At 40.5% G+C, this 25180-nt stretch overlaps 1 protein-coding gene across 1 annotated transcript in view; it reads left to right on the top strand.

The window, feature by feature from the left end:
* LOC110506738 (TOX high mobility group box family member 3) overlaps nucleotides 1–21977 on the top strand; it is a 64369-nt gene extending 42392 nt beyond the window's left edge. Inside the window, exons 3-7 of the mRNA XM_021586571.2 lie at nucleotides 7223–7465; nucleotides 17166–17426; nucleotides 17676–17906; nucleotides 18576–18656; nucleotides 19100–21977. Coding sequence (XP_021442246.2) covers nucleotides 7223–7465; nucleotides 17166–17426; nucleotides 17676–17906; nucleotides 18576–18656; nucleotides 19100–20023 — 1740 coding nt within the window. The 3' untranslated portion in view covers nucleotides 20024–21977. The remainder of the gene's footprint in view (nucleotides 1–7222; nucleotides 7466–17165; nucleotides 17427–17675; nucleotides 17907–18575; nucleotides 18657–19099) is intronic.
* Nucleotides 21978–25180: the final 3203 nt, after the last annotated feature.

Below are 25180 nucleotides of genomic sequence, written 5' to 3'. Positions count from 1 at the left end.
ATTACTCACTGGTATACTCAAACTCAGAGAACATCTTTAAATAAGCCAACATGCTTATTCAAATAGATAAAACAATATTAGATACTTAGATAACTAGTGTATCAAAATAAACCAATATGCTTATCCAATAGATACAATAACATTGGATATGTAGATGACTGGTGTATCAAAATCAACCAAAACGTCATATGTAACAGATAAAATAACATTGGATATTTACTGTAGATGGCTGGTGTGTTATTACCTTCTGCACTTACAAAATGAGATAAGATGACCTTGGTGTGCTCCTGTTAAAACACCCATCCTAACAGGGAGGCTTGACTGCTCTCCTTAGAGAGTATGATACTGTACACCGGGATTCAATTCCACTCAGCGGTGGGTATCACTTCTCCCTTCCAATCAAATTAGACAGGAGTAATGATCTATGTAGAAATGGATTTGAGATGGTTACAAATTTGAAATGTTGATTGCGGGCCCACCGTGATGTTATCATTTGAGTAGCTTTATGCTCTGCTGCCTCGCTAGATATTGGAAACTGGAGTCTCAATCCTGGCTCTATTGATCCCGGGGCCTATTATATTCAGTAATTGCATGGCTCTGCCTTTAACAAGTCTTGGTTATTGCATCAGTGAATTGCATTACAGAAGTTTATTGAAAGGCTGGAGATATTGCCTCAAAAGCTTTTTCTTGCTGCTGTCTTCGATATTGGGAGTGAGAACACCATACATGTTCTAGATAGAAGGAATATGAGATAGATTGGAGTTCTCGATGGTTCACAGAAACACATCAGATCATTAGCATCTGAAACTCAACCATGAATCGTCTCATGCTTTTCCTGAACGTTTCCATAATTCTTGCCTGTTAGCTCCAATAGTCAGCACTTTAGCAGTGAGCCAATGTGTTTGTCATAAATCTAATGGCCTTTTCACCATGCACGTAATGCTGCCTGTGTATTAACAACACACTATATCATACAGCACTGGGGCTCTGTGGCTGCTTGGGAGATTCCCTATACATCTGCCCACACATGCTGGATTGATCTGGTCTGGCCTCAGCTCCCTCTTACAAGCCCTGCTCTGCCCCCTATGCCATCGGACCCTCCGCCTGCCCATGGAACGACCCGTCACACATGCAGGCACACATAACACACAACACACACACACACACAGTGACCGACATGGACACACACACACAAACATGAAGCTAGCATCTAGTTTGCTTGGCAATTGGCTGTGCTGAGCTTTCATAACAATTGAAATGGATAACCAGGCTGCTGATGTGAAGGAAGTGGATTGTGCATCTCTTAATCTGAGATCAGAGCCCTTCTAAACTGCTCCTGGTGCAGAATTAGCCAGGTTTTATGTGAAGTGACACCAGGCAGTAATGCTGCAATGCTGTAACAGTGTGTTACTCTCTGGGCTCCACCAGCCATCCATCCAGCCAGGCAGGCAGGCAGGCAAGCACTCCTAGTCTGGCCCCTCTCCCCTGAGGAAGAGAGGCCTGCCCTGCACTGACAGCTGACACACTCCCTCAGGCGAGCCTTAGCTAACTTCATGTATCAATTTTCAGCTCCCAACTCGTGCAGATGTTAATTTGGATTATCATTATGGATGGGAGATGAGGAACACAACCATAGTCTTTGATAGCGATCTCACTTCCTCTCTCTCTCCTTCCCTTCATTACACTATTTATCAGAAACTAGGAAAATAACATTCCTCTATTCCTGCCCTCCAGGGCAGGTCAGTTTATCTTGAAGGTCACGGTCACATTTGCTCTGTTTTACTATAAAAATGGAGCTCACCTTTGCTCATCATCGTCTAAGGGAAGGCTGTCTCAAACATCATCCTGCTTGCCACTATAATTCAGGCCACAATGCATCAGCCTACGGTCCAACATCCCTATCCAGCTCTGTTCACTGTCCTGGTTTAGCTTCTTCCACACAGATCTTGGCAAATTGTACCCATATGAAAAGGTCAGAGAGTAATACAAATTAATGTAATGGCAATGTCCTTTTTTCCTCCCCTAAAGTATCCTTCTGAGGCTTGTGAAACCAGCCAAACAAACAGAGAGGCCCTTTTTACTGCACATCATTCTTCTCTAAATGACAGGTTCAGATTGGTAATGAAGCCTGTGATGATGATGTTCTCTCCTGATCACTGCTATGTGGCCCTGGCTGTAGCTCTACACCATTGAGTCATGACAGTTCCCTTTTTACACTATTTATATTTTAAAAACTTTGTGTTTTCATTGTTAGGCACTGAGACAAAACATGTTAGGCGGCAGGTACCCTAGTGGTTAGAGCATTGGCTGAGTAACCAAACAGTTGCAAGGTTGCAAGATCAAATCCCTGAGCTGACAAGGTAAAAATCTGCCATTCTGCCCCTGAACAAGGCAGTTAGCCTAGGAACAGTGGATTATCATTGAAAATAATATTTTTTTCTTACCTGACTTGCCTAGTTAAATAAAACATTTAAAAAGTTCCAGTGCTTTTTTCGGTGGCGTTAACATTAAATAATATGGCAGTAGTAGAGTAGAGCACAGTACATGGTTGTTAAAAGCTTTCTGTAATTTATCCTGCTCTCCTCTACACTCTTAGAAAAAATATATACAGTTGAAGTTGGAAGTTTACATACACCTTAGCCAAATACATTTAATCTCAGTTTTTCCACAATTCCTGACATTAAATCCTAGTAAAAATTCCCTGCCTTAGGTCAGTTAGGATCACCACTTTATTTTAAGAATGTAAAATGTCAGAATAATAGTAGAGAGAGTGATTAATTTCAGCTTTTATTTCTTTCATTACATTCCCAGTGGGTGAGAAGTTTACATACACTCAATTAGTATTTGGTAGCATTGCCTTTAAATTGTTTGCCTTTGGTCAAATGTTTCGGGTAGCCTTCCACACGTTTCCCACAATAAGTTGGTTGAATTTTGGCCCATTCCTCCTGACAGAGCTGGTGTAACTGAGTCAGGTTTGTAGGCCTCCTTGCTCGCACATGCTTTTGCAGTTCTGCCCACACATTTTCTTTAGGAAGTCAGGGCTTTGTGATGGCCACTCCAATACCTTGACTTTGTTGTCCTTAAGCCATTTTGCCACAACGTTGGAAGTATGCTTGGTGTCATTGTCCATTTGGAAGACCCATTTGCGACCAAGCTTTAACTTCCTGACTGATGTCTTGAGATGTTACTTCAACATATCCACATAATTCTCCTTCTCGTGATGCCATTTATTTTGTGAAGTGCACCGTCCCTCCTGCAGCAAAGCAACTCCCCAACATGATGCTGCCACCCCCGTGCTTCACGGTTGGGAGGGTGTTCTTCAGCTTGCAAGCCTACCCCTTTTTCCTCCAAATATAACAATGGTCATTATGGCCTAACAGTTCTATTTTTGTTTCATCAGACCAGAGGACATTTCTCCAAAAAAGTATGATCTTTGTTCCCATGTGCAGTTGCAAGCCGCAGTCTGGCTTTTTTATTGCGGTTTTGGAGCAGTGGCTTCTTCCTTGCTGAGCGGCCTTTCAGGTTATGTCAGTATAGGACTCGTTTTACTGTGGATGTAGATACTTTTGTACACAATGTCCTTTGCTGTTGTTCTAGGATAGATTTGCACTTTTCGCACCAAAGTACATTCGTCTCTAGGAGATGTCTCCTTCCTGAACAGTATGATGGCTGCGTTGTCCCATGGTGTTTATACTTGCATACTATTGTTTGTACAGATGAACGTGGTAGCTTCAGGCTTTTGGAAATTGCTCCCAAGGATGAACCAGACTTGTGGAGGTCAACAATTATTTTTCTGAGGTCTTGCCTGATTTCTTTTGATTTTCCCATGATGTCTAGCAAAGATGCACTGAGTTTGAAGGTAGGCCTTGAAATACATCCACAGGTACACCTCCAATTGACTCAAGTGATGTCAATTAGCCTATCAGAAGCTTCTAAAGCCATGACATCACTTTCTTGAATTTTCCAAGCTGCTTAAAGGCACAGTCAATTTAGTGTACGTGAACTTCTGACCCACTGGAATTGTGATATAGTGAATTATAAGTGAAATAATCTGTCTGTAATCAATTGTTGGAAAAATGACTTGTGTCATGCAAAAAGTAGATGTCCTAAACGACTTACCAAAACTATAGTTTGTTAACAAGAAATTTGGGGAGTGGTTGAAAAACAAGTTTTAATGACTCCAACCTAAGTGTATGTAAACTTCCGACTTCAACTGTATCTAGAACCTTAAACATTTCTTTGCCTGTCCCTATAGGAGAACCCATTTTGGTTCCAGGTAAAAGCCTTTTGGGTTTATGTATGACCTTTTCCACAGAGGGTTCTACAAGGAACCCAAAAGGGTTCAATGTGGAACCAAAAAGGGTTGTCCTATGGGGACAGCCAAAGAACCCTTTTGGAACCCTTTTTTCTAAGACAGTATAAAACCGTCCGCATGCTTCCCAACTGAAACAGTTTATACATATATTATGATGACATTTTGTGAAAATGTTGTTTGTTTTGTCCTTTGGCTAGGTTTTTTTCCAGCTGTTCATACACACATTATTTTTTATTGAGGCAAGCCAAATCTATCCCCCTTTGTCTGTAATTGGTCAACAGTAGGGATTGTTCAATGAAGTGTTTGTTGTCATTCAACGATAGACGACTCGTTTTCATGCAAATCTTTTCACTTGAGAAATACTAAACCAAACTAGAAATACTAAACCAATCATTCTAGTTTGGTGTAAAGTTGTGCGACTAAGATCTCCTTGGCAAAAACATCTAAATTAATGACAGATTTTTTGTTTTGTTATCTTAGATGAATCTTAAATCAAATCAAAGTTTATTTGTCACGTGCGCCGAATACAGTGAAATGCTTACTTACAGGCTCTAGCTAATTGTGAACAATAGGTAGGTAAAGAAATAAAACAACAGTAAAAAGACAGGCTATATACAGTAGCGAGGCTATAAAAGTAGTGAGGATACATACAGACACCGGTTATTCAGGCTGATTGAGGTAGTATGTACTCGTAGATATGGTTAAAGTGACTATGCATATATGATGAAAATATAGTAGCAGTAGCGAGTGGTTGGCGAGTGGTCAGTGGGACACAATGCAGATAGCCCGGTTAGCCAATGTGCGGGAGCAGTGGTTGGTCGGCCCAATTGAGGTAGTATGTACATGAGTGTATAGTTACAGTGACTATGCATATATGATAAACAGAGAGTAGCAGCAGCGTAAAAAGGAGATTAATTTTGAGTAATTCTATACTGGTTACGGCGTCTCAAGATGGACTAACTAGTACTATTGGCATTTTTTTCAAATTTTTAAAGCGAAGGTCTTTTCAAGCAAAGGTCGAAGGTATGCGAGCACACTAGTTTGGTCACATAGTTGAGTCCTACTAGGCGCCCTCCGAACCGAAGCATGAGGAAGCCTTAAGCCAGAGTCCAGAGCTGTGATGAACATGCAGTGGCTCCTTCAGAAAGGAGGACTGATGGAACTGCTGTGAAACAAGCATCAGGAAGTTTAAAAGTGGTCTGAAACTAGGGGAACAGGAAAATACAACTCTATTAGCTGTCTCTGCCTCTGGAATTCATCAGTGCTTGTCAAGACAGCTGCCCTGAGTAGGCAATGAATTTGTTTCAAGTGTCTGTGTGCCAAAGCAAGCAACAGAAACATTACTACTCTCTAATCAAGGACTAAGCTGGCATATTCGCTCTGCTGCCACTGCCTTAGGTTTTTTCATTGCCTGTAAGAGAGAGATCGAAAGAGAGAGAGAGAGGCTGATGGACTTCTGTTCTGCCTCCCCTCTAAGCTTGTCCTGGTAAAAAAAAGTGTATTAACACTGATATCAACACACTGACCTAAAGCTAACAGAAATACTTATTTCAACTCGACTTTAGACCTTTGATATTGAGGAAAGAGTATCTTGACTGCCATGCTAGTAGTGGCTGTATCCAATTGTGGCGCGTCCTATATGCATGTAACTCAGATGTGGTCATAGTGGGTCGCTATGTGAATACGTTGGCCTTTTACTGAGTGGCTTAAGGAATGTGCCAATGAAGACAAGACCAGCAGTAGGTGAACAGAGCAGTTGGTACCATCTCCAAGAATCCAAATAAGCTAATTAAGTGTGACCAAAAGCTTGAATTCTGCAGGCAGAGGGATTAGACTGTTTGATGAGCAGATTTAAGGGTTCAACCAAGGGGAACAATGAGAAACCCTTCTGGCCAAGCGTAATATTTCTCAGAACATTTTCTTTAAACCCATGTTTCTGTGACGTGTATTTTCTCCGCACTTCAGACCCAAGATCTTCCATCCCTGAGATTAAGGGGCTTTTATCATGGATCCTCTCCTCTCTCATGATTTCTTCACTTTTTTGTAGTTGCTTTTTTTTCCCTCTTTCCTCCTTACTTTGCTCAGAGTGGACTTTAATGGGTTTTAATAAATGTTACATCTCTGCATGGTTACAGACAAGTGTTAGTACCACTCCACCGAACTTCTCCTCCTTTAAACAATAAATCCCTGAAAGGAAGGCTTCATGCAGGTATGAGAGATAAGAAGATCGAAACCCCATGGGAGCATAGCAGAGTTGCGGATATTCCTTTTTTCCTTTGATTATAATTAATGGACATTTTTGTAGGGGTTGACACATTTTTCATAAGGAAAAATCTACTCTGAAATTTTAAAGTGGAAATTACAAACTTCGGAATCCTTTTTAAACCTCAAATACACTACACATTTAACATTTCCTGCATTGCAGGAAAGTTCTCCTGCAACAGGGTGATCAAATTAAGATCCTACATTTGTAACATGATCATTGGGCTCATACCAGAGTTGTGGACATGTATTCTTTCTTTGATACGTTCTTCTGGCCTGCACCTGATGAATTGGATGTGCATATTTGTTTATTTTTTCCATTAATTATAATCCACATAATAATTCACATGTCCTGTTGCTGCAGTATTATTTTCCTGCTTTAGCAAACTGGCTAAAATGAAGATCCTACATCTGCAGATAGTTTTAGCTAAATGTCACTATAAAGTATCTAGGCCTGTAGCGTCAGTACACATACACTGATCATAAATGAATACATTGAAGTGACAGTGTACTTTTCCTTCCTTTTTCTCGCTCAGCCAACTTTCACTACTAGTTTCCTTTACAGTACACATGATCTGTATTGATTTCGCAAACATGAATCCAATGATATGACCATGTACTTTCCTCTCCCTATCTGCTCTCTAGACATTCCACACCCCCAGCCTGGGAGACGAGGAGTTTGAGATCCCTCCCATCACCCCTCCTCCAGAGACAGAGTCTGGCCTGGGCCTATCGGATGTGGACTCCCCCTTCCCGGGGCACCCGCTCCAGCACAGGGGACCCTTCACCCCCCAGTTCCCCCCTCAGAGCCTGGAGCTGCCCTCCATCACCATCTCACGCAACCTCATGGACCAGGAGGGGCTCTCCAGCATCAACGGCCTGCCATTGGTGAGTACTAGACTGGACCAACACGTAGGGTAGAGGGATTTAATAGATACTATGGTCACATGCATAGGCATCAAGTACAGCGTGCTATTAGGACATGCGCCTCTTCAATAATTATAGGGCTAGGGTGGGTTTAAGGCGTCAATTTGACATATTTGTTCATGCACAGAGAAAATATAGTACCAGGCACCAACACTTGGGTACAGGGTCAAGGTGCTGTCATATAAACATATAAATAAAAAAGGTCAGGAGAGCCCATGTGACCATTACAGTATGATCTGAGTACCTGGAGAATACCCTTACCCTTTATTAGGCCATAGAGTAACCTTCACTGCACTCAGTGCACACCTCCAGTTGTTACTGCATCTGGCACAGCATCTGGCCCATTTATAAAGCTGGAGGATGGAATAGTATCACAATGCTAGCTAGACAATGGTCGCAGTATGTAAATACTGAATTCTGTTTGGGTTTATAAAGGAAAAACAAAGCCTACAAAAATAACCCTCTTTGTAATAGGAAAATATATGAATGGATCATGGGCATGATGGCACAATGTATTTTTGCCCCTCCAGGGAGTGATGAAAGTGAGTCCCCAAAAAGTGCAACGGTTTCATGGCCCCGTATACAGTATTATGTATGTTGGTTCCAGAAACCCTGTTCTGTAGATGCTGATGCATCATTCCGTTCTGTCCTGTCCCTTCCACTGTCACATGATGTGTTTCCATGCCTTTATCTACATGTTGTTATGTTCAGAGCCTGAATGCACTCAGTCAACTGACAGACAGAGCTTTGTTTGAGTTCAGAATCCCAGGTTTTGTATTTGGTTAAATAACACGATGCTACTAGAATTAACCTTTTGGTGTGAGTACTTAGAAAGGGAGTCAATGAATGGATCTCCAGCTTAGCCTTCCTGTCCATTGACGTGGATGAGAGAATGTGGAATGGTTCCGGAACCCAGTAATCACTTTCTGTATGTTGATAGAGTTCTATGTTATAGATTTAAAACATTTTGATAGAAAAAGCTTTCTTAAATGCCATTGAGGATGAAATGCATTGAGGAGGAAACATGGAAATGTCACTCGCTGACACTATCACAGTAATATGGGATTATTATAGGAAGAAAGTATGGAAGCAGAAAGCATTATATGCAGAAAGATGATATTGATGCTGTGTTTTTGGGGGGGTGAACTGCAAAACAGTCATTACATTGAACAAAAATATCATGATAGTTTTAGCCATATTATCCATGTAAAAATGTATTTCAGACCCCCCACTTTTAAACCAGACACATATGGTGAATCACATACAGTGTATGATATTACAGAATATGTATTTACATTCTGATATGGGCAGGCGCTATAACATTTCATTGCCTTTTTTCCTCCCTTCCATGCTGCTGGCATGTAAAATAATTGCAGCTTTTAAAATATCTGTGCTGCATAAGCGAGCCCCGGAAGGCTTTTGCCTAAAGAATTTTCATTTCATGGTCAGTTAAGCTTTTTTTACATCTGGAGAAGAAACGGAACCTTGACACAATTACAGTCCTGACTGTTCTCACGACTTGGTGGAGGATTAGATTTGATTCTCCAACATTATTCCTCTATAACACCATTTGCATGGCTCATGTCTCTGATTGTAAGAAGAGACTATTAAAACTACAGGGAAAGAATGTGCGGTTTCTGCTCCTTTGCCTCGTGGCATTGTCACTGGGAGACTGTTGCACACTGCTCTGCTCCTTTATCACTCAGCAAACATTGTACCACAGACAGAAAGGCAGAAAGGCTTACCGACCGTGAACTCCATTATGTTCTGGATATGGGATTGATCCCCAAAAGTCCTGAACACAGAGACAATGCAGGGAAATTACATTGATCTATGCCATTGTCTTTGGTTTGAGATTTGAAAAGGGTTGCGGGAAGTAACTTTTTTAATGAACTATATAGTGTTTATAAAAGTGTTATTACATTTTAGGTTCATTTTGTCAGTGGAATGACATTGGGGGACAACATTGTGTACACTACACTGTTGTGTATCTCTTCTTTGAAACGTTTGCAAGGACATATAAAATAAACCATGCAAATAAAACATAGTAAGTACATTTCCCAACCAGTCACAGTTTTCATATTTCCCAAATAGTTTTCTCTGTTCTCTTAGCTCTGTGGCATTGGGTAATTCGTAACTGTGATAGCCTCTTGCTACACCACCATGACAAAAAAAAAACAATGGGTGTACAATGTACCTGTACCATTTTCAAATCCCCCCTCCATGTAGTTGCTCTGCCAAGTGTTCCACTAATTCCTTTCCCCTATAATGCTCCATGTATGTCTTGCAAATTGGCCACATATGCTATGGTTCTACAAAGAGAAATACATGTCTGTGGGCTGGCAGAAAGCAAGTCATTATTTATTTAATCTGCTCTCCAAACAAGCTTCTGACTGTCATTTGTGTCTCGCAGCATGTGTCCTCCTGATTTGTGATTTGGTCTCTGTCAATAGTTCCAAATACTATTGGAGGTGGAACTGCCAGTATCTATTTATTTAGAGCTCCCTTCATTCTCACTTTCTTTTTCTCTCTCGTTCTCTCTCTCTCTTTCGCTCTCTACGATGCACTGCACAGGCCTCTGGGTGCTATTTCTGAAAATATCTCTGTCTTCTCTACAGTATCCTTGCACAGAGTTAGACTTTTCCCATGTTTCCTCCCTTGTAAGAATGTATGGGTGGATATGTCGGTCTATAAAAAGGTCCCTTCTACGTGTCACATCTTCATAATTGGGTTAGAAATAGCCCAAATATCTTGTTTGAATAGAAATTAATATGGAGTCAAATGTATCTTTCTTAGTTTGTTGCCCAAAATTGATGCAAAGATGCATGTTTATTGTATTTACATGAATACATACTGACTATATGCCAAGTCTAGTCAGTAGGAATCTAATCTGCATCATTTGCGCTACGTTCACCCTAATGACTTAGTACACACAAACATTTAGCCAGCTAGACTAGTACATTCATCGACAGTTGTTTTTCTCTATAGCCAACACCCAGTAATGCCATGCAATTTGTAGCTGACTGTATGTACAATACGTTAATTACACCCTGATAGTGTACAGATAGTCTATGAATCTAATCCCCTAGATTCTGACCCGTCACAAACCACCGTCTTGAATAAAATGGAAAATATGACCAGTGTTGCAGAAACAGTTGTATTTTTTACACTCTCTTATCTTCCTTCCAAGCTGAGTAGCACTGACATCAGTTGTACATCCATTTCAGAGAGTGGATTTTTTTGTCATTGTTTTCTTCGTCCTGTTTCTTTTCTCTTTTTACTTTCAGCCAGTCAGATGTTGTGACATATTGGGTCAGTCAGAAATTAAAGATATTCATGCAGGCATGCAATACTTGTAATGAAGTCTCAACCTGACCTTCTGTATGATTGATTCTGTAATTTAGTTTTCTTAGGCAGCCAGCACTTGAAATGAAATGATATCATGTTGAACAAGTTTTAAATACCCACAGTGCACCGGGAGAAATGGGGGAAGGAAGAGTTTTGGGGCAGGGCATTTATGGGGGAGCGGGAGAAGGGGAAGGGGATGTGTAGCCCTTCAAGGTCAGTTAAAATGGGAGTGTGGAAGGGAATATTTTGTTTTTGGGCTGGGGGGTTGGATGGAGAGGGGTTAGTCAGTGGATGGACTGTGACTGTGTATATGCACAGCAGTATACTGTGAGGTTTGTTAAAGCCAGAGACAGGGGGGAGAGGAGTCGAAAAACAATTTATCTTCATGCTATTATAGCCTTTACCAGCATTCTAAATTCCATTTTTCTCATTTGGCTTAAGCACCAAGGTTCTGCGGCCAGGGAGCCGAAAAGGGAGGAGTAAGAAAATAAGATGTACCCGTTTAAAAGCACATGCAGTAAAGGACTATGTGCAGAGGACTGATAAACTATCTTTAATAGGACTGACCTTTCATGCTGGCGAAAGTTACTGGAGGACTCATCCTTATAATTACCATATAGATGATTTTACCCCTCTTCTGCAATGGAACATTTCCAAGAGCTTCTGTCAATGATTGAATGGAAATTTAACTTGTTAACATTCTTTTCAGCCTGTTAAATTCCCCACCTCCTCAGATTCTGATTCCAATATCTCCAAGAACCGACCCAAGGCTCTTTTCATTGACATCACTGCTATTGAGATTTTATCTCTGGTACTTCTGAATGAGTAATGTTGCATTTTCAGTCCAGCTGCTGTGTTTATTAGCCAGTGTGTTGTGGAAGGGTCTCGGCTATTGTTGGGTTTTTTATTGCATCTTATACATAGTTGTTGGGATGCTTTGGTGCAGAGGAGAGGATAGGATGTGTAGTCAAAGCCAACAACCTTCTATCAAACAAGCCAATATGCTTGTGACAGCTTGACAGGTACACATGAGTTGCTGGCTCCTTGAGCTTGAGGACTTTTAAAAGGCATAGATGTTGAGAGTCTCCATCTCAAGATTTCCTTCACAAAGCCATATTGATTGGAGAGTAGATTGCATAGACTCTAGGTTTACTTGTGTTTGATACACATGTATACAAACACACAAGCTGGATGGAGCCTGATAGGGATGTTTTTTTTAATTTGACCTTTATTTAGTTAGGCAAGTCAGTTAAGAACACATTCTTATTTACAATGACAGCCTAGGAACAGTGGGTTAACTGCCTTGTTCAGGGGCAGAATGACAGATTTTTACCTTGTCAGCTCGGGGATTCGATCTAGCAACCGTTCGGTTACAGGTCCAACACTCTAACCACTAGGCTACCTGCTTCCCCATTTGTCACATCTGGCCACTGTGCATTCAAGATAAGGACTTATTTACAGATTTATGATGACTATCAAGCTAACTTCTTAGATGTCTGCTGTGACTGCAGACAATATCTGCGTCCCAAAGGCACCCTATTCCCAACATAGTGCACTATGGACCCTGGTTAAAAGTAGTGCACTATATAAAGAATAGGGTGCCATTTGGGACGCATCCAATATTCTAATTAAAATGCAACTGAGAGGACAGAAGGACATAAATTAACAGACTTGTTGCAGATTCACACATTACATTCACAACCACTGTAGCCCTTTCTCAGGGACTAGTATTATCCAGGGGTGTTTTGATAGTATGGTTAACATAGATGTGTTAAGATTAGGCCTAAGCTAGGGTATGTTCGCCTACTCTATAATCACTCACTCCTCTTCAAACTTTGTTTGTACAGCTTTTTTGTTACATACAGCATATATGTTACACACATTTTACATACATGCTACTTTTTTTTTACATTGTAGTTGCATAGCAAATATATATATTTTTCATATACAGTGCCTTGCGAAAGTATTCGGCCCCCTTGAACTTTGCGACCTTTTGCCACATTTCAGGCTTCAAACATAAAGATATAAAACTGTATTTTTTTGTGAAGAATCAACAACAAGTGGGAAACAATCATGAAGTGGAACGACATTTATTGGATATTTCAAACTTTTTTAACAAATCAAAAACTTAAAAATTGGGCGTGCAAAATTATTCAGCCCCTTTACTTTCAGTGCAGCAAACTCTCTCCAGAAGTACAGTGAGGATCTCTGAATGATCCAATGTTGACCTAAATGACTAATGATGATAAATACAATCCACCTGTGTGTAATCAAGTCTCCGTATAAATGCACCTGCACTGTGATAGTCTCAGAGGTCCGTTAAAAGCGCAGAGAGCATCATGAAGAACAAGGAACACACCAGGCAGGTCCGAGATACTGTTGTGAAGAAGTTTAAAGCCGGATTTGGACACAAAAAGATTTCCCAAGCTTTAAACATCCCAAGGAGCACTGTGCAAGCGATAATATTGAAATGGAAGGAGTATCAGACCACTGCAAATCTACCAAGACCTGGCCGTCCCTCTAAACTTTCAGCTCATGCAAGGAGAAGACTGATCAGAGATGCAGCCAAGAGGTCCATGATCACTCTGGATGAACTGCAGAGATCTACAGCTGAGGTGGGAGACTCTGTCCATAGGACAACATTCAGTCGTATATTGCACAAATCGGGCCTTTTTGGAAGAGTGGCAAGAAGAAAGCCATTTCTTAAAGATATCCATAAAAAGTGTTGTTTAAAGTTTCCCACAAGCCACCTGGGAGACACACCAAACATGTGGAAGAAGGTGCTCTGGTCAGATGAAACCAAAATTGAACTTTTTGGCAACAATGCAAAACGTTATGTTTGGCGTAAAAGCAACACAGCTGAACACACCATCCCCACTGTCAAACATGGTGGTGGCAGCATCATGGTTTGGGCTTGCTTTTCTTCAGCAGGGACAGGGAGGATGGTTAAAATTGATGGGAAGATGGATGGAGCCAAATACAGGACCATTCTGGAAGAAAACCTGATGGAGTCTGCAAAAGACCTGAGACTGGGACAGAGATTTGTCTTCCAACAAGACAATGATCCAAAACATAAAGCAAAATCTACAATGGAATGGTTCAAATATAAACATATCCAGGTGTTAGAATGGCCAAGGCAAAGTCCAGACCTGAATCCAATCGAGAATCTGTGGAAAGAACTGAAAACTGCTGTTCACAAATGCTCTCCATCCAACCTCACTGAGCTCGAGTTGTTTTGCAAGGAGGAATGGGAAAAAATTTCAGTCTCTCGATGTGCAAAACTGATAGAGACATACCCCAAGCGACTTACAGCTGTAATCGCAGCAAAAGGTGGCGCTACAAAGTATTAACTTAAGGGGGCTGAATAATTTTGCACGCCCAATTTTTCAGTTTTTGATTTGTTAAAAAAGTTTGAGATATCCAATAAATGTCGTTCCACTTCATGATTGTGTCCCACTTGTTGTTGATTCTTCACAAAAAAATACAGTTTTATATCTTTATGTTTGAAGCCTGAAATGTGGCAAAAGGTCGCAAAGTTCAAGGGGGCCGAATACTTTCGCAAGGCACTGTAGATTACATTAATCACTCACTCTTTTAGGTAAGTAGTTGTGAGCTGAAGAAAAGAGCCGTAGATGTATTTATAGCCACCAGTCAAGTTTATAATATTATACCACTATAGTCTGTATAGCAATCTGGGTTTGGTGATATTATTGTAACACTAGTGTAAGCTATTTCACCACAAACCCATTTACAAAAAGGTCAGCTATCACTAAAGCCAGCAAACACAAGATACATTTTGAAAGGCAAACGATCTTTGAATAGGGCAGGGCCATAGCTATTATGAAGAAAACTCAACATTTGACACAAATGGCATGATGTGTCATTGCTCTAAGTGATATTGCATCATTGTGATATTGTGTTTAAATGTTGTTACACAGATGGTCATGGCTAAAGAGCTCAGTGTGTTTCATCTGTGATGCTCTCAATGAGCAGAGAGTCACTCAGAGCACTAACTTACTGTAGCTCACTACTGGAGGTGACAATGAGACTTACACATCAAGTGGAACATTTGAAAACTGAAGATATGTAAATCAACATTACATTGTTATCCCATTGCTCGAGTTTATTTCACCATTTATTCAAAGAGAGAATTGAATGGTTGGCATGTTTTATTTCACTATTTATTCAAAGAGAGAATTGAATGGTTGGCATGTTTTATTTCACTATTTATTCAAAGAGAGAATTGAATGGTTGGCATGTTTTATTTCACTATTTATTCAAAGAGAGAATTGAATGGTTGGCATGTTTTATTTCACTATTTATTCAAAGAGAGAATTGAATGGTTGGCATGTTTTATTTCACTATTTATTCAAAGAGAGAATTGAATGGTTGGCATGTTTTATTTCACTATTTATTCAAAGAGAGAATTGAATGGTTGGCATGTTTTATTTCACTATTTATTCAAAGAGAGAATTGAATGGTTGGCATGTTTTATTTCACTATTTATTCAAAGAGAGAATTGAATGGTTGGCATGTTTTATTTCACTATTTATTCAAAGAGAGAATTGAGTGGTTGGCATGTTTTATTTCACTATTTATTCAAAGAGAGAATTGAATGGTTGGCATGTTTTATTTCACTATTTATTCAAAGAGAGAATTGAATGGTTGGCATGTTTTATTTCACTATTTATTCAAAGAGAGAATTGAATGGTTGGCATGTTTTATTTCACTATTTATTCAAAGAGAGAATTGAATGGTTGGCATGTTTTATTTCACTATTTATTCAAAGAGAGAATTGAATGGTTGGCATGTTTTATTTCACTATTTATTCAAAGAGAGAATTGAATGGTTGGCATGTTTTATTTCACTATTTATTCAAAGAGAGAATTGAGTGGTTGGCATGTTTGCATCATTAAATGGTATTCTATTCCATCTCTGGTGGAGTATTTCTATGTTAATATTGAATACATATCTGCCTTGTAGACTGATTTATGAGAGGTAGTAGACATGGCACATGAGAAAGATGGGAGACAAATGGATTGTAAATTCAATATGTTTCTGTTCTGTGAAGGTGTTTGAATATTGTTTTGAAGACAGGGCTCGTAAGGTTCTCTCAATAAAGCAAGGTGTGTGGGTATATGATGTGTTGATGTTGGGAGAGATGGAGTTTGTGCTGCTGCTGAATACCAGATGGATGTTACTCAGGGAGAACACACGAACACGAACACACACACACACACACACCACACAAACACACACACCTCCCAAACAAATCACATTTTTGTTGTGTTTGGTTATTTTTCACTATTCCCTGTCAGCTCCGCTGCATCCCTGATCATTCTCCCCTCTGAGAGAATGACAGGCCATGTAATTCCATCCTCAGTGGAATTCTCAATGCAAACATCTACCTCTCCCTTTACACAAAGAGATTTTGAAAACCATAATGTTTTATCTGGAAGATATATTAGAAAATATGAAGATGGTATTGATGGTATCATATACTCAGCATTGTATAAAGAGGAAGAAAAATGCCCATGACACGCCAATCGTATCCCTTCAGACAGTTGAATTGTAGAGTTGATTATATAGAAATATATTTTCACTCTTTGGCAGTTAAAGTATGATCTATGAAACCTGCCAGCCGATAGCATTTCATCTTTAAACATAATGGAGAAGGTATCATTTGGGCCCCCATCTGCCAGCTAGGGTAAATGTATTACTTTCAAAATGTCAGATTTCACAGAAATGTATAACATTTTTATTTGTTGTATGGGCATTAAATCCAAAATGTTTTCGAGGTAGTCATTGTGCATACAAATCGTGACTTGCACAATCTTTATTTTTTTGTCCTGGCATTTGAGGTTATGTAGCCAAACCATCTCAAGGGTACTAACTCAGTCCATTATACACCAGGGTCTGAGCAGTCAAAGCTGTGCCACAGAGTGTTGTGAACTGTATCAATTGAGCTGTGAAGCTATTTATTAATGGCAGATCAAACTGGCTACTCAGGTTTCAAGATAATTCATCATAGTTGATAATGGGAGAAGTTAAAGACCCAGGGCCATGTGTTATGTTATGTGATGCATTGTGGCCATGTGACAGTCTGGAAGAATGTGATGACCAGATTTTTGTTCTGTTATGCTCTGGTCCAATATATGTTTGTGCTGTATAGCCAACTCCTATTTCGTTGTCATGCCAAACAAATAGCTATATAGCACAAACATATCTGGGACCAGGCTACAGATACAGTACAGTCTCTTACAAGATGCTGTCATATTTACTGACTTTTCCCTCTCTTTCTCCTCTGATTCAGAACATGCAGGGCCACCTCCGCCAGTACCCCCCTAACCCCGCCATGGTCATGAGATCCATCATCAGCATGAACAACCCCCATGGTATGATGTCCCGTAACCAGCTGACCACCATCAACCAGTCCCAGCTCAGTGCCCAGCTAGGCTTGAACATGACAGGACCCAAAATCCCCCATACTTCACCCTCACCACCAGCCAGCAAGTCGGCCACGCCCTCACCCTCCAGCTCTATCAACGAGGACGACCAAGACCAGGACAATAGGGTGTGTGAGGAAAACTCTATGAAAGGGCCTTAAATAAAAACACATTTTAAAGAAGGCTGCACTAAGATTGTGCTCACTTTAGTGTGAAATAGACCTGATTGAATAGCACAGTGACTGCTTGATATTCATATGCATTTGTTGAAGGTGGTTGTGTTAGTAAAGTGTCACATGCACATTCCTCTGGCACTACCACAAGTCACCATTGAATTACATTCATCTGTCTAAACCAGATCACTCTTCTTGTAACAGGTAATGGCAGGAGAAAAGCGCCCAGCGCCAGATGCTGGGAAGAAGCCCAAGACCCCCAAGAAGAAGAAGAAGAAGGACCCCAATGAGCCCCAGAAGCCAGTTTCAGCCTACGCCCTGTTCTTCAGAGACACACAGGCCGCCATTAAGGGTCAAAACCCCAACGCCACCTTCGGAGAGGTTTCCAAGATAGTGGCCTCCATGTGGGATGGATTGGGAGAGGAACAGAAGCAGGTAATCCATCATTATCTGTCAGAGCAATCCTACACTATGACATTTACACCACTGGGTCTGCATTCACAAAGGCTGAGTTTACACAGGCAGCCCAATTCTGATCTTTTTTTCGGCTCAATTCTGATCTTCAGCTCTGAAAAAGATCTGACGTGAAAAGATCTGTGATTGATCAAAAGACCAATTAGTGGAATAAAAAACTAATCTGAATTGGGATGCCTGTGTAAACACAGCCCTAGCATCTCAGACTAGGAGTGTTGATATAGAATCAGTTTAGCCTTTTAGATCATACTGAATACGATTATATATGAACAGGACAGGGGAGACTTACCAGATCCTGAATGAGCACTTCTACTCTGAGATGCTTTGTGAATACTGGCCCTTGACTTTTATATCTGATTGAGAAGCAAATGCATGATGATCAGTAATTAGCAGTAATTGCTCTAAGGGGATGCATGAAGTCAGATTGTATAATTTCTCCTGCCCGCTCATTTCCCAATCAATATGTGGAGAGCTACAGAAATAAATCGATGAATATAGACATCAAAAGTAGAAGGCTGTTTAGTCAGTTATATTGTGCTGCCTATGCCTGCATCTAGATGTTGTATCTCTTTACAGAGTGATCCTTTGTTTGTCACCTGTCATTCACACCTGTCCGTCTTGTCATAACAGGGCTATAAAAGCAAAACAGAGGCTGCTAAAAAGGAATATTTAAAAGCCCTCGCTGCCTACCGCGCCAGCCTGGTTTCAAAGGTGAGACACTGCTTTCTTTCACTTTTCACCCAACAGAAGTGTGAACTGCTGGGAAGAAGCCTAAGACCCCTAGTTTTTATTTCTGACTTGTTATATTTTTGATTTGACTTGATTATAATTGATATTGATATTTGTACTGCATTATTGAGGAGCGCTGCATTTCACTGTACCGTTTATAACAGCAGTATCCTGCGCATGTGACAAAAGAAACATTGATTTGATTTGAATTTCATTGTGACAAGTAGTAAACTTAGATATTCAAATCTTCCTGCACGAGCTGCATCCAGATCCTGAATCTTTTCAAGATTGCAATCTTAGAAAGTAAGAGGATTTATAGCTTTACGTTGTTACCTCAGGCTATTGTCGAAATAAACATTTATTTCGTGAGTAAGTCTAGTGTCCATTCCTAGTCTGTATCTAACATGCTGTTGTTTCACTTCCAGGCTGCCCAGGAATCAGCAGAGGCTCAGACCATCCGTTCAGTCCAGCAGACCCTGGCCTCCACCAGCCTGTCCCCAGGTCTGATGCTGCCTTCCCCACTCTCCCAGCACCCGTCCATGTCCTCCATGTCCTCCATGGCCCAGGCTCTCCAGAACGGCATGCCACGGGCCATCGCCCCCAAGCCGCTGCAGATGAGGCTGGGGGGCAACCAGATCGTGACCTCGGTGACGGTGCAGCACCAGAACATGACCAACGGTGTGCCATCCCAGCTGCTGAACCAGATGGGTGGAGGTGGTGGAGGAGGGGCCATGGTGGCCGGGGCCCAGCCCACGGCCGTGTCCCAGATGAGCCCGCCCATGCAGGGTGGCGTGGGGGGGCACATGCAGCAGCTGCAGCAGCAGCAAACACAGCAGCAGCAGATGCAGCAACACCTGCAGCACCACCAGATGCAGCAGCAGCAGATGCACCACCAGCAGATCCAGCAGCAGATGCAGCATCAGCATTTCCAGCACCACCTCCAGCAGCAGCTACAGCAACACAACATACAGCAACAGCAGCAGCAACAACAGCAACAACAACAACAACAACAACAACAACAGCAGCAGCAGCAGCAGCAGCAGCAGCAGCAGCAGCAGCAGCAGCAGCAGCAGCAGCAGCAGCAGCAGAGGCATGATATGCAGCAACAGCAACTGCAACTCCACCAGATGCAGATGCAGCAGCTCCACCAGCAGCAGATGCAGCAGCATCTCCAACAACAGCAGCAACAGCACCAGTCCCAGTGTTCCCCACCACAACACTCACCCAGCACACCTCAATCTGTGGGGGGCTCCGCCTCCATGGGCAGTCCCCAACCCGCCCCCCAGCAGCCACACCCATCCCAGATCCAGGCCCACGCCCAGGTTCTGTCCCAGGTCTCCATCTACTGAGCCAAATGAATGGAAGATATCTATCTTATCTCAAAGAAGAGGAATAGAAATAAAAGCATAATTTCCACGTTGCTTTTCTAAGTTGCACTTAAGAAGTGTGTAAGAATTAGAATGTTTTACAAAGAACTTGTCCATTGTTATAGACGGATATGAATACCTACGTAGACATGTAAAGGGGCAGATACCTTAGCTGGATTTTGTCTATAAAATAGGCTGCGCTATGAGGATAAGTCGGTAGGCAAATGCCCATTGATTGTTTATTGTTTGTTTGTTTGTCTTTCTCTGCTCAATTGTCAATTCAAAACTGACTTTGGGCGCATTTGTGAAAGGACTGGTGTACCTGACTCACACAGGGGAAGGAATGCCCTGTTTTTATTTAATGATAAAGCTTTATTTATGAGGTCAAAGTTGTCATTTCAGCCCAACTACTGGACACAATGAATGGATTTCAACAGGCATTTTGTTTTGCAGCTCTAACCTCTCCCAGAGAAGAACGCCTGAACTGAATGACTTACAGGTACCATCCTGGAGACCAGTAATCCACACATTAAACTTGTTTCCACACTGGCCAGTATATTATGAGACTTTCTACCTTTTTCCCATTTTTCTCTTGCCCTACATTCCTGCAGATGTAACTGTTTAACAAATTGTCTAAAGGAAACTCTCCATTAAACCATCACGCATTTCAGGCCAATGTGATATCTGAGTGCATTCATCCTATGGCATGAAGGCAAGAGACAATATCTTAAGGAAAAAGGGAACTGAAAAATGTCTTTGGGATGGGGGATTGTGGGGGTTGCTGGATGGAAGAATGGAGGAATGGACAGACAGAGACATAAACTGCCATAAGATCATTTATGTCATCAAACTGTAAATGTAACCTGCTGTAAGTGTTTTGTAGAGTTGGGGACCTCCTTTTTCCACTAAAATACCCATTTGTTCAAAAAGTGTGTGTAAAACTGGCACTCCAAAAAATCCTCCTTTTATGTATTTGTTTTTACCTCAGATGTTTAAGAATTAAATTATGTTTTTATTTGGTGTGATAAAGGGGATATTTTATGGTAAATGAAAAATTCCACGATCAAGGTTGATGGTTTCATGATTGATTGATGTATTTTTACACTACGTACTCCTTGATACTACAAAACTTATCAAAAGTAAGAAGAAGTAGCAGAGACACTTTGTTGCACTGTCAGAGCCAATTGAAAAGGCAATGAGGGTATTTTCTTGCCAGATGAAGTGATATATCCATGATGAAAAGAGAAGCGTTGTACATTTTTCATATCACCTGTTGTAAAGTTTTAATATGTGAGGCTGTAATTAAAACATTGGTAAAATGATCTGTATGATTACTATATCACGTAGTGCATTTCTGCTCTTTTATACTTTTTTATGAGTTATAATAGCAACAATTAATTTGTTTGTATTTTGCTTACAGATAAAAATCCAACTGCTTTCTTAAAACTGTCCATAGAATAAATGCATTTTAGTATGAATATTCTACTTGTTTTTGAGCTCTTAATAGGACATTTAATTTAACATTTGAGTTTAAATGAAAACACAACCAGAGACATTCTATCTATTATACTATTAGCCATAATAGTATAATTAGCCATAATAGTATAATTAGCCATGATATTATACTCTATTATACTATAAGCCATGATATTAGCCAAAATGTTGTATGAAGTCTCCTTATTGTTAGGTTTTGAAAAATGTGAAAAGAAAAACAATATTTATGTATAGAATTATTTCAAGATAATTAATTATTATGGAGTAAATAAGACGTTTAATAATAATAACGATGCAGGGATATAAAACCTACTTCTCCTGTTGCCATTATTATAGTTTGTATATGTTTCTCTGTGATTTCAACATGGAGTACCAACTGTGTCAAACAAACAGACTGGAAAGAGTCAGCATGTGCTTGTCTCAATAACAGTCCTCATTCTCACTGACAAATGTTTTGGATTCTGACTCTTTCTTCACCAGGAACTAACCATTTTGTACCACCACATTTTAACTACTTAATTTCTAAGATGGTCAAATTAAAAAAATTATAGGCTTTTATTTAACTAGGCAAGTCAGTGAAGAACAAATTCTTATTTACAATGAATGCCTTAAGAACAGATTTGTACCTTGTCAGCTCAGGGATTTGAACTTGCAACCTTCCGGTTACTAGTCCAACGCTCTAACCACTAGGATACCCTGCCTCCCCAATCATCAGGGGGCTCTGAGCTTACATCAACATGGTGAATGAGTGGGGGAGGGAAGACTGGCAAACAATAATTATCATATATCCACAATGAGCAGAAAAGCCATTAGACTACGTAGGGGGGAGTGACGTTTATCATAAACCAATTGTGAAATAAATCTGGACCTGGAAAAAAATTGTGAAATAAAACTCATGCATATTTTATACCACCGATTGATATAATTTTCAAAATGTGGCTTTGTATTCAATTAGTTAGTTTGAAAAGGCATTTGTAATTTGGGTTTTGAGGGCTGGCTGCTGATGCTGTAGTGTGTAGTGATTGGCTCTTCATTTCTGTGTGGAGCAACGATGCCCATTTCTCTGCCCGGCTTGATTAATTGCAGCATCTGTCCTGTCAGAAGGCAGTAGTGAAGAGGTCCGCCGAAAAACTGCAAATGAGCTCTGGCAACAGTCTAAAAGCGCTTATGATGAAATGAAAATTAAAAACAGCAAGTGCTGTTCATGATCTGAATCTCAATAGGAGAGGGTGGGTGGAGGGAGGTGGGGGGGAGGAGAGAGAGAGAATGTTGTAGAGTGGGGTGTCCATGGCGACCAAACACATGCTTAAAAACACAGTAATGAGGCGGAGGGAAATGGCTGATATTATTCTAAACAGATTCATGGTCGAGCTTCCATTAATAATACATGGAGCACCTTGTTATTCCATAACCCCACAGCACTGCGGTCACTGTGTGAACAAATATCTCACAGCCAGGGATGGGAGTTTTGGGACTGTTCAATAAAAATATTACAGATTTATTTTCAAAACATTGTTAGTAGCCTACATCCTCAACATACATTTTAAATGATTACTGTTGAGTAAGTCTTCTTTGGGAGACTGACTGGATTAGATTGAAGACCTAGCTGAATATATTTCACTTGCTTTCAGTGGACTTCCATTGATGTTTTCTGCAGGCATTTACACTGCATCATAACCAGTGTATTTATCTACATTTGCAGAAGTAGGCTACTTTTAATATAAATTATCCCTCATCACAATTTGGCAGTTTTGATAACAAACATAACATAATAATTCATATGTTAGGCTATACCAGGAATTGGCAACTTTTGAAGGCCCTCTGGGAAATTTCTACAACAAAAAAAACTCAGGGTCTCAACTTGTTACAAGTTAGAATAGTAGAATACTGTCACGTTGGTATAAAGAGATTCGGGAGACAGATGCAGGAATGGATAGTAGGGTTTTTTATTGTACCCAAATTACGGAGTGCCCTATAAAGGCACAGAGACCAAACAAACACTATACAAAAACACAGGGTTGAAACCCAAACAAAAGAGCGAGGAGTATCTCAAATAAATAACACACTCGCACAATGATTAACACACGAGACGAGACCCGTAATCATCTGCGCAATCCATAATGGCACGAAAGCCAAAACACACAGCACAGGTACTCACACGCACCAATGGACATAGTAACAATAATCAACAGGACAATGGTGAACCAAGAACACACTTATACAATTACTAATCACTGGGAATAGGGGCCAGGTGTGTGTAATGAAAGTTCCAGAGGGATTCGTGACAAATACACAAGGTGCAATTTAGAAATTTGGTTGTGCATCACCAGTTTTTCTCTTATTGTCAGTCATTGATAGTTACTCAATTAGCCCATGTCAGCTATTTTTTTTTTATTGGTAAATTAGTCTAGCGACCAGCTATCTAAACTTATTAATCTTGGTTAAATTACCCTGCGGGGGGCCCCCATTGATTTTGTTAGTCGGTCTCACTCAGATATCATATCAAAAACAGCTAACATTTCTCTCCATCCTATGGAAAAATGTGTAGAATGTTTGGAAATTAGCTGTAAAACAGCACATTTTCCTCTCTGACCCATTGAAAAAATGAGTAGAATTGCATGAAATTAGTTATAAAATTGTAAATTCTCTCCACCCTATGGCAAAATGTGTAGAATTGCAGCAAACTTGCTTTAAAACTACAAAATTATCTCTACGCCCCATGTCAAAATGTGCAAAAATTAACTTTAAAACTTAAAAAAATGTCTCTGTTCTCTCAGGAGGAGGGGCTGCTAAAAGGTTTTGCTCACAACTGGCCCCTCATTATGCGTTCAGATTTTTTGTGACCCCTACCACATTAAAGTTGCCCATCCCTGGGCTATATGATTCATGGATAACCTGAGCCAGTTGCCTTCATCCTTATTCGGGTCTTATGTCTCATATGCTTGGCTTTGTGTTAGAGGAAGCCTGAGGAGCCAGATGTGGAACCTGTATGATCCCTACATTTGAATGATTTTTTTTGAGTCCTGTGTTTTCCTGTTCAATGCACAGATACAATGTAGCCATAACAATAGCCCTGCTGCTACTGACTCTTAGTCCCCCAAACACCCAGACCCACGTAGGCTTGGACCATACCCCACACCCAAGCTACAGCCAATATCTGAGTCTGGACTTGGACTCTAACTCCAGTATGCAGAGTTGCTGAACTGACACTTTGCCCATCAAAACTATGTCTAATATAAAAAGCACGCAGCCTTTGGTTGTGTCTGAAATTGCACCCTATTCCCTTTATACAGATGTAGGATCTTAAATTGATCACGCTTTTGCAAGATAACTTTCCTGCAATTGAGGAAATGTAAAACTGTATTTAAGGTTTAAAAGGACTTCTGAAGTTTGTAAATTCACTGCATTACTTTTGACCAGTTCCCTATGTGAACCCTGTTCAAAAATAGTACACTGTATAGTCCCAGTCGGTATTAAATAGAACGTTGCGGCCCAGCCCGCCTGTGAGGAAAACAACCCGTGGTTACCCAATTGGATAACAGCAAAAACTGACCTTTTTCAGATGCAATTTTCTTTTTGTCTGCTTGTTTTAGTCAATTAAAAAACTAAATTTAAGAAAAATACATGTCTAAAGATGACTTTTCA

Source organism: Oncorhynchus mykiss, chromosome 26 (assembly GCF_013265735.2).
Source record: "Oncorhynchus mykiss isolate Arlee chromosome 26, USDA_OmykA_1.1, whole genome shotgun sequence".
Lineage (NCBI taxonomy): Eukaryota > Metazoa > Chordata > Actinopteri > Salmoniformes > Salmonidae > Oncorhynchus > Oncorhynchus mykiss.
Note: the sequence above shows the minus strand (reverse complement) of the source record. Positions and strands in the feature narration are given on the sequence as shown.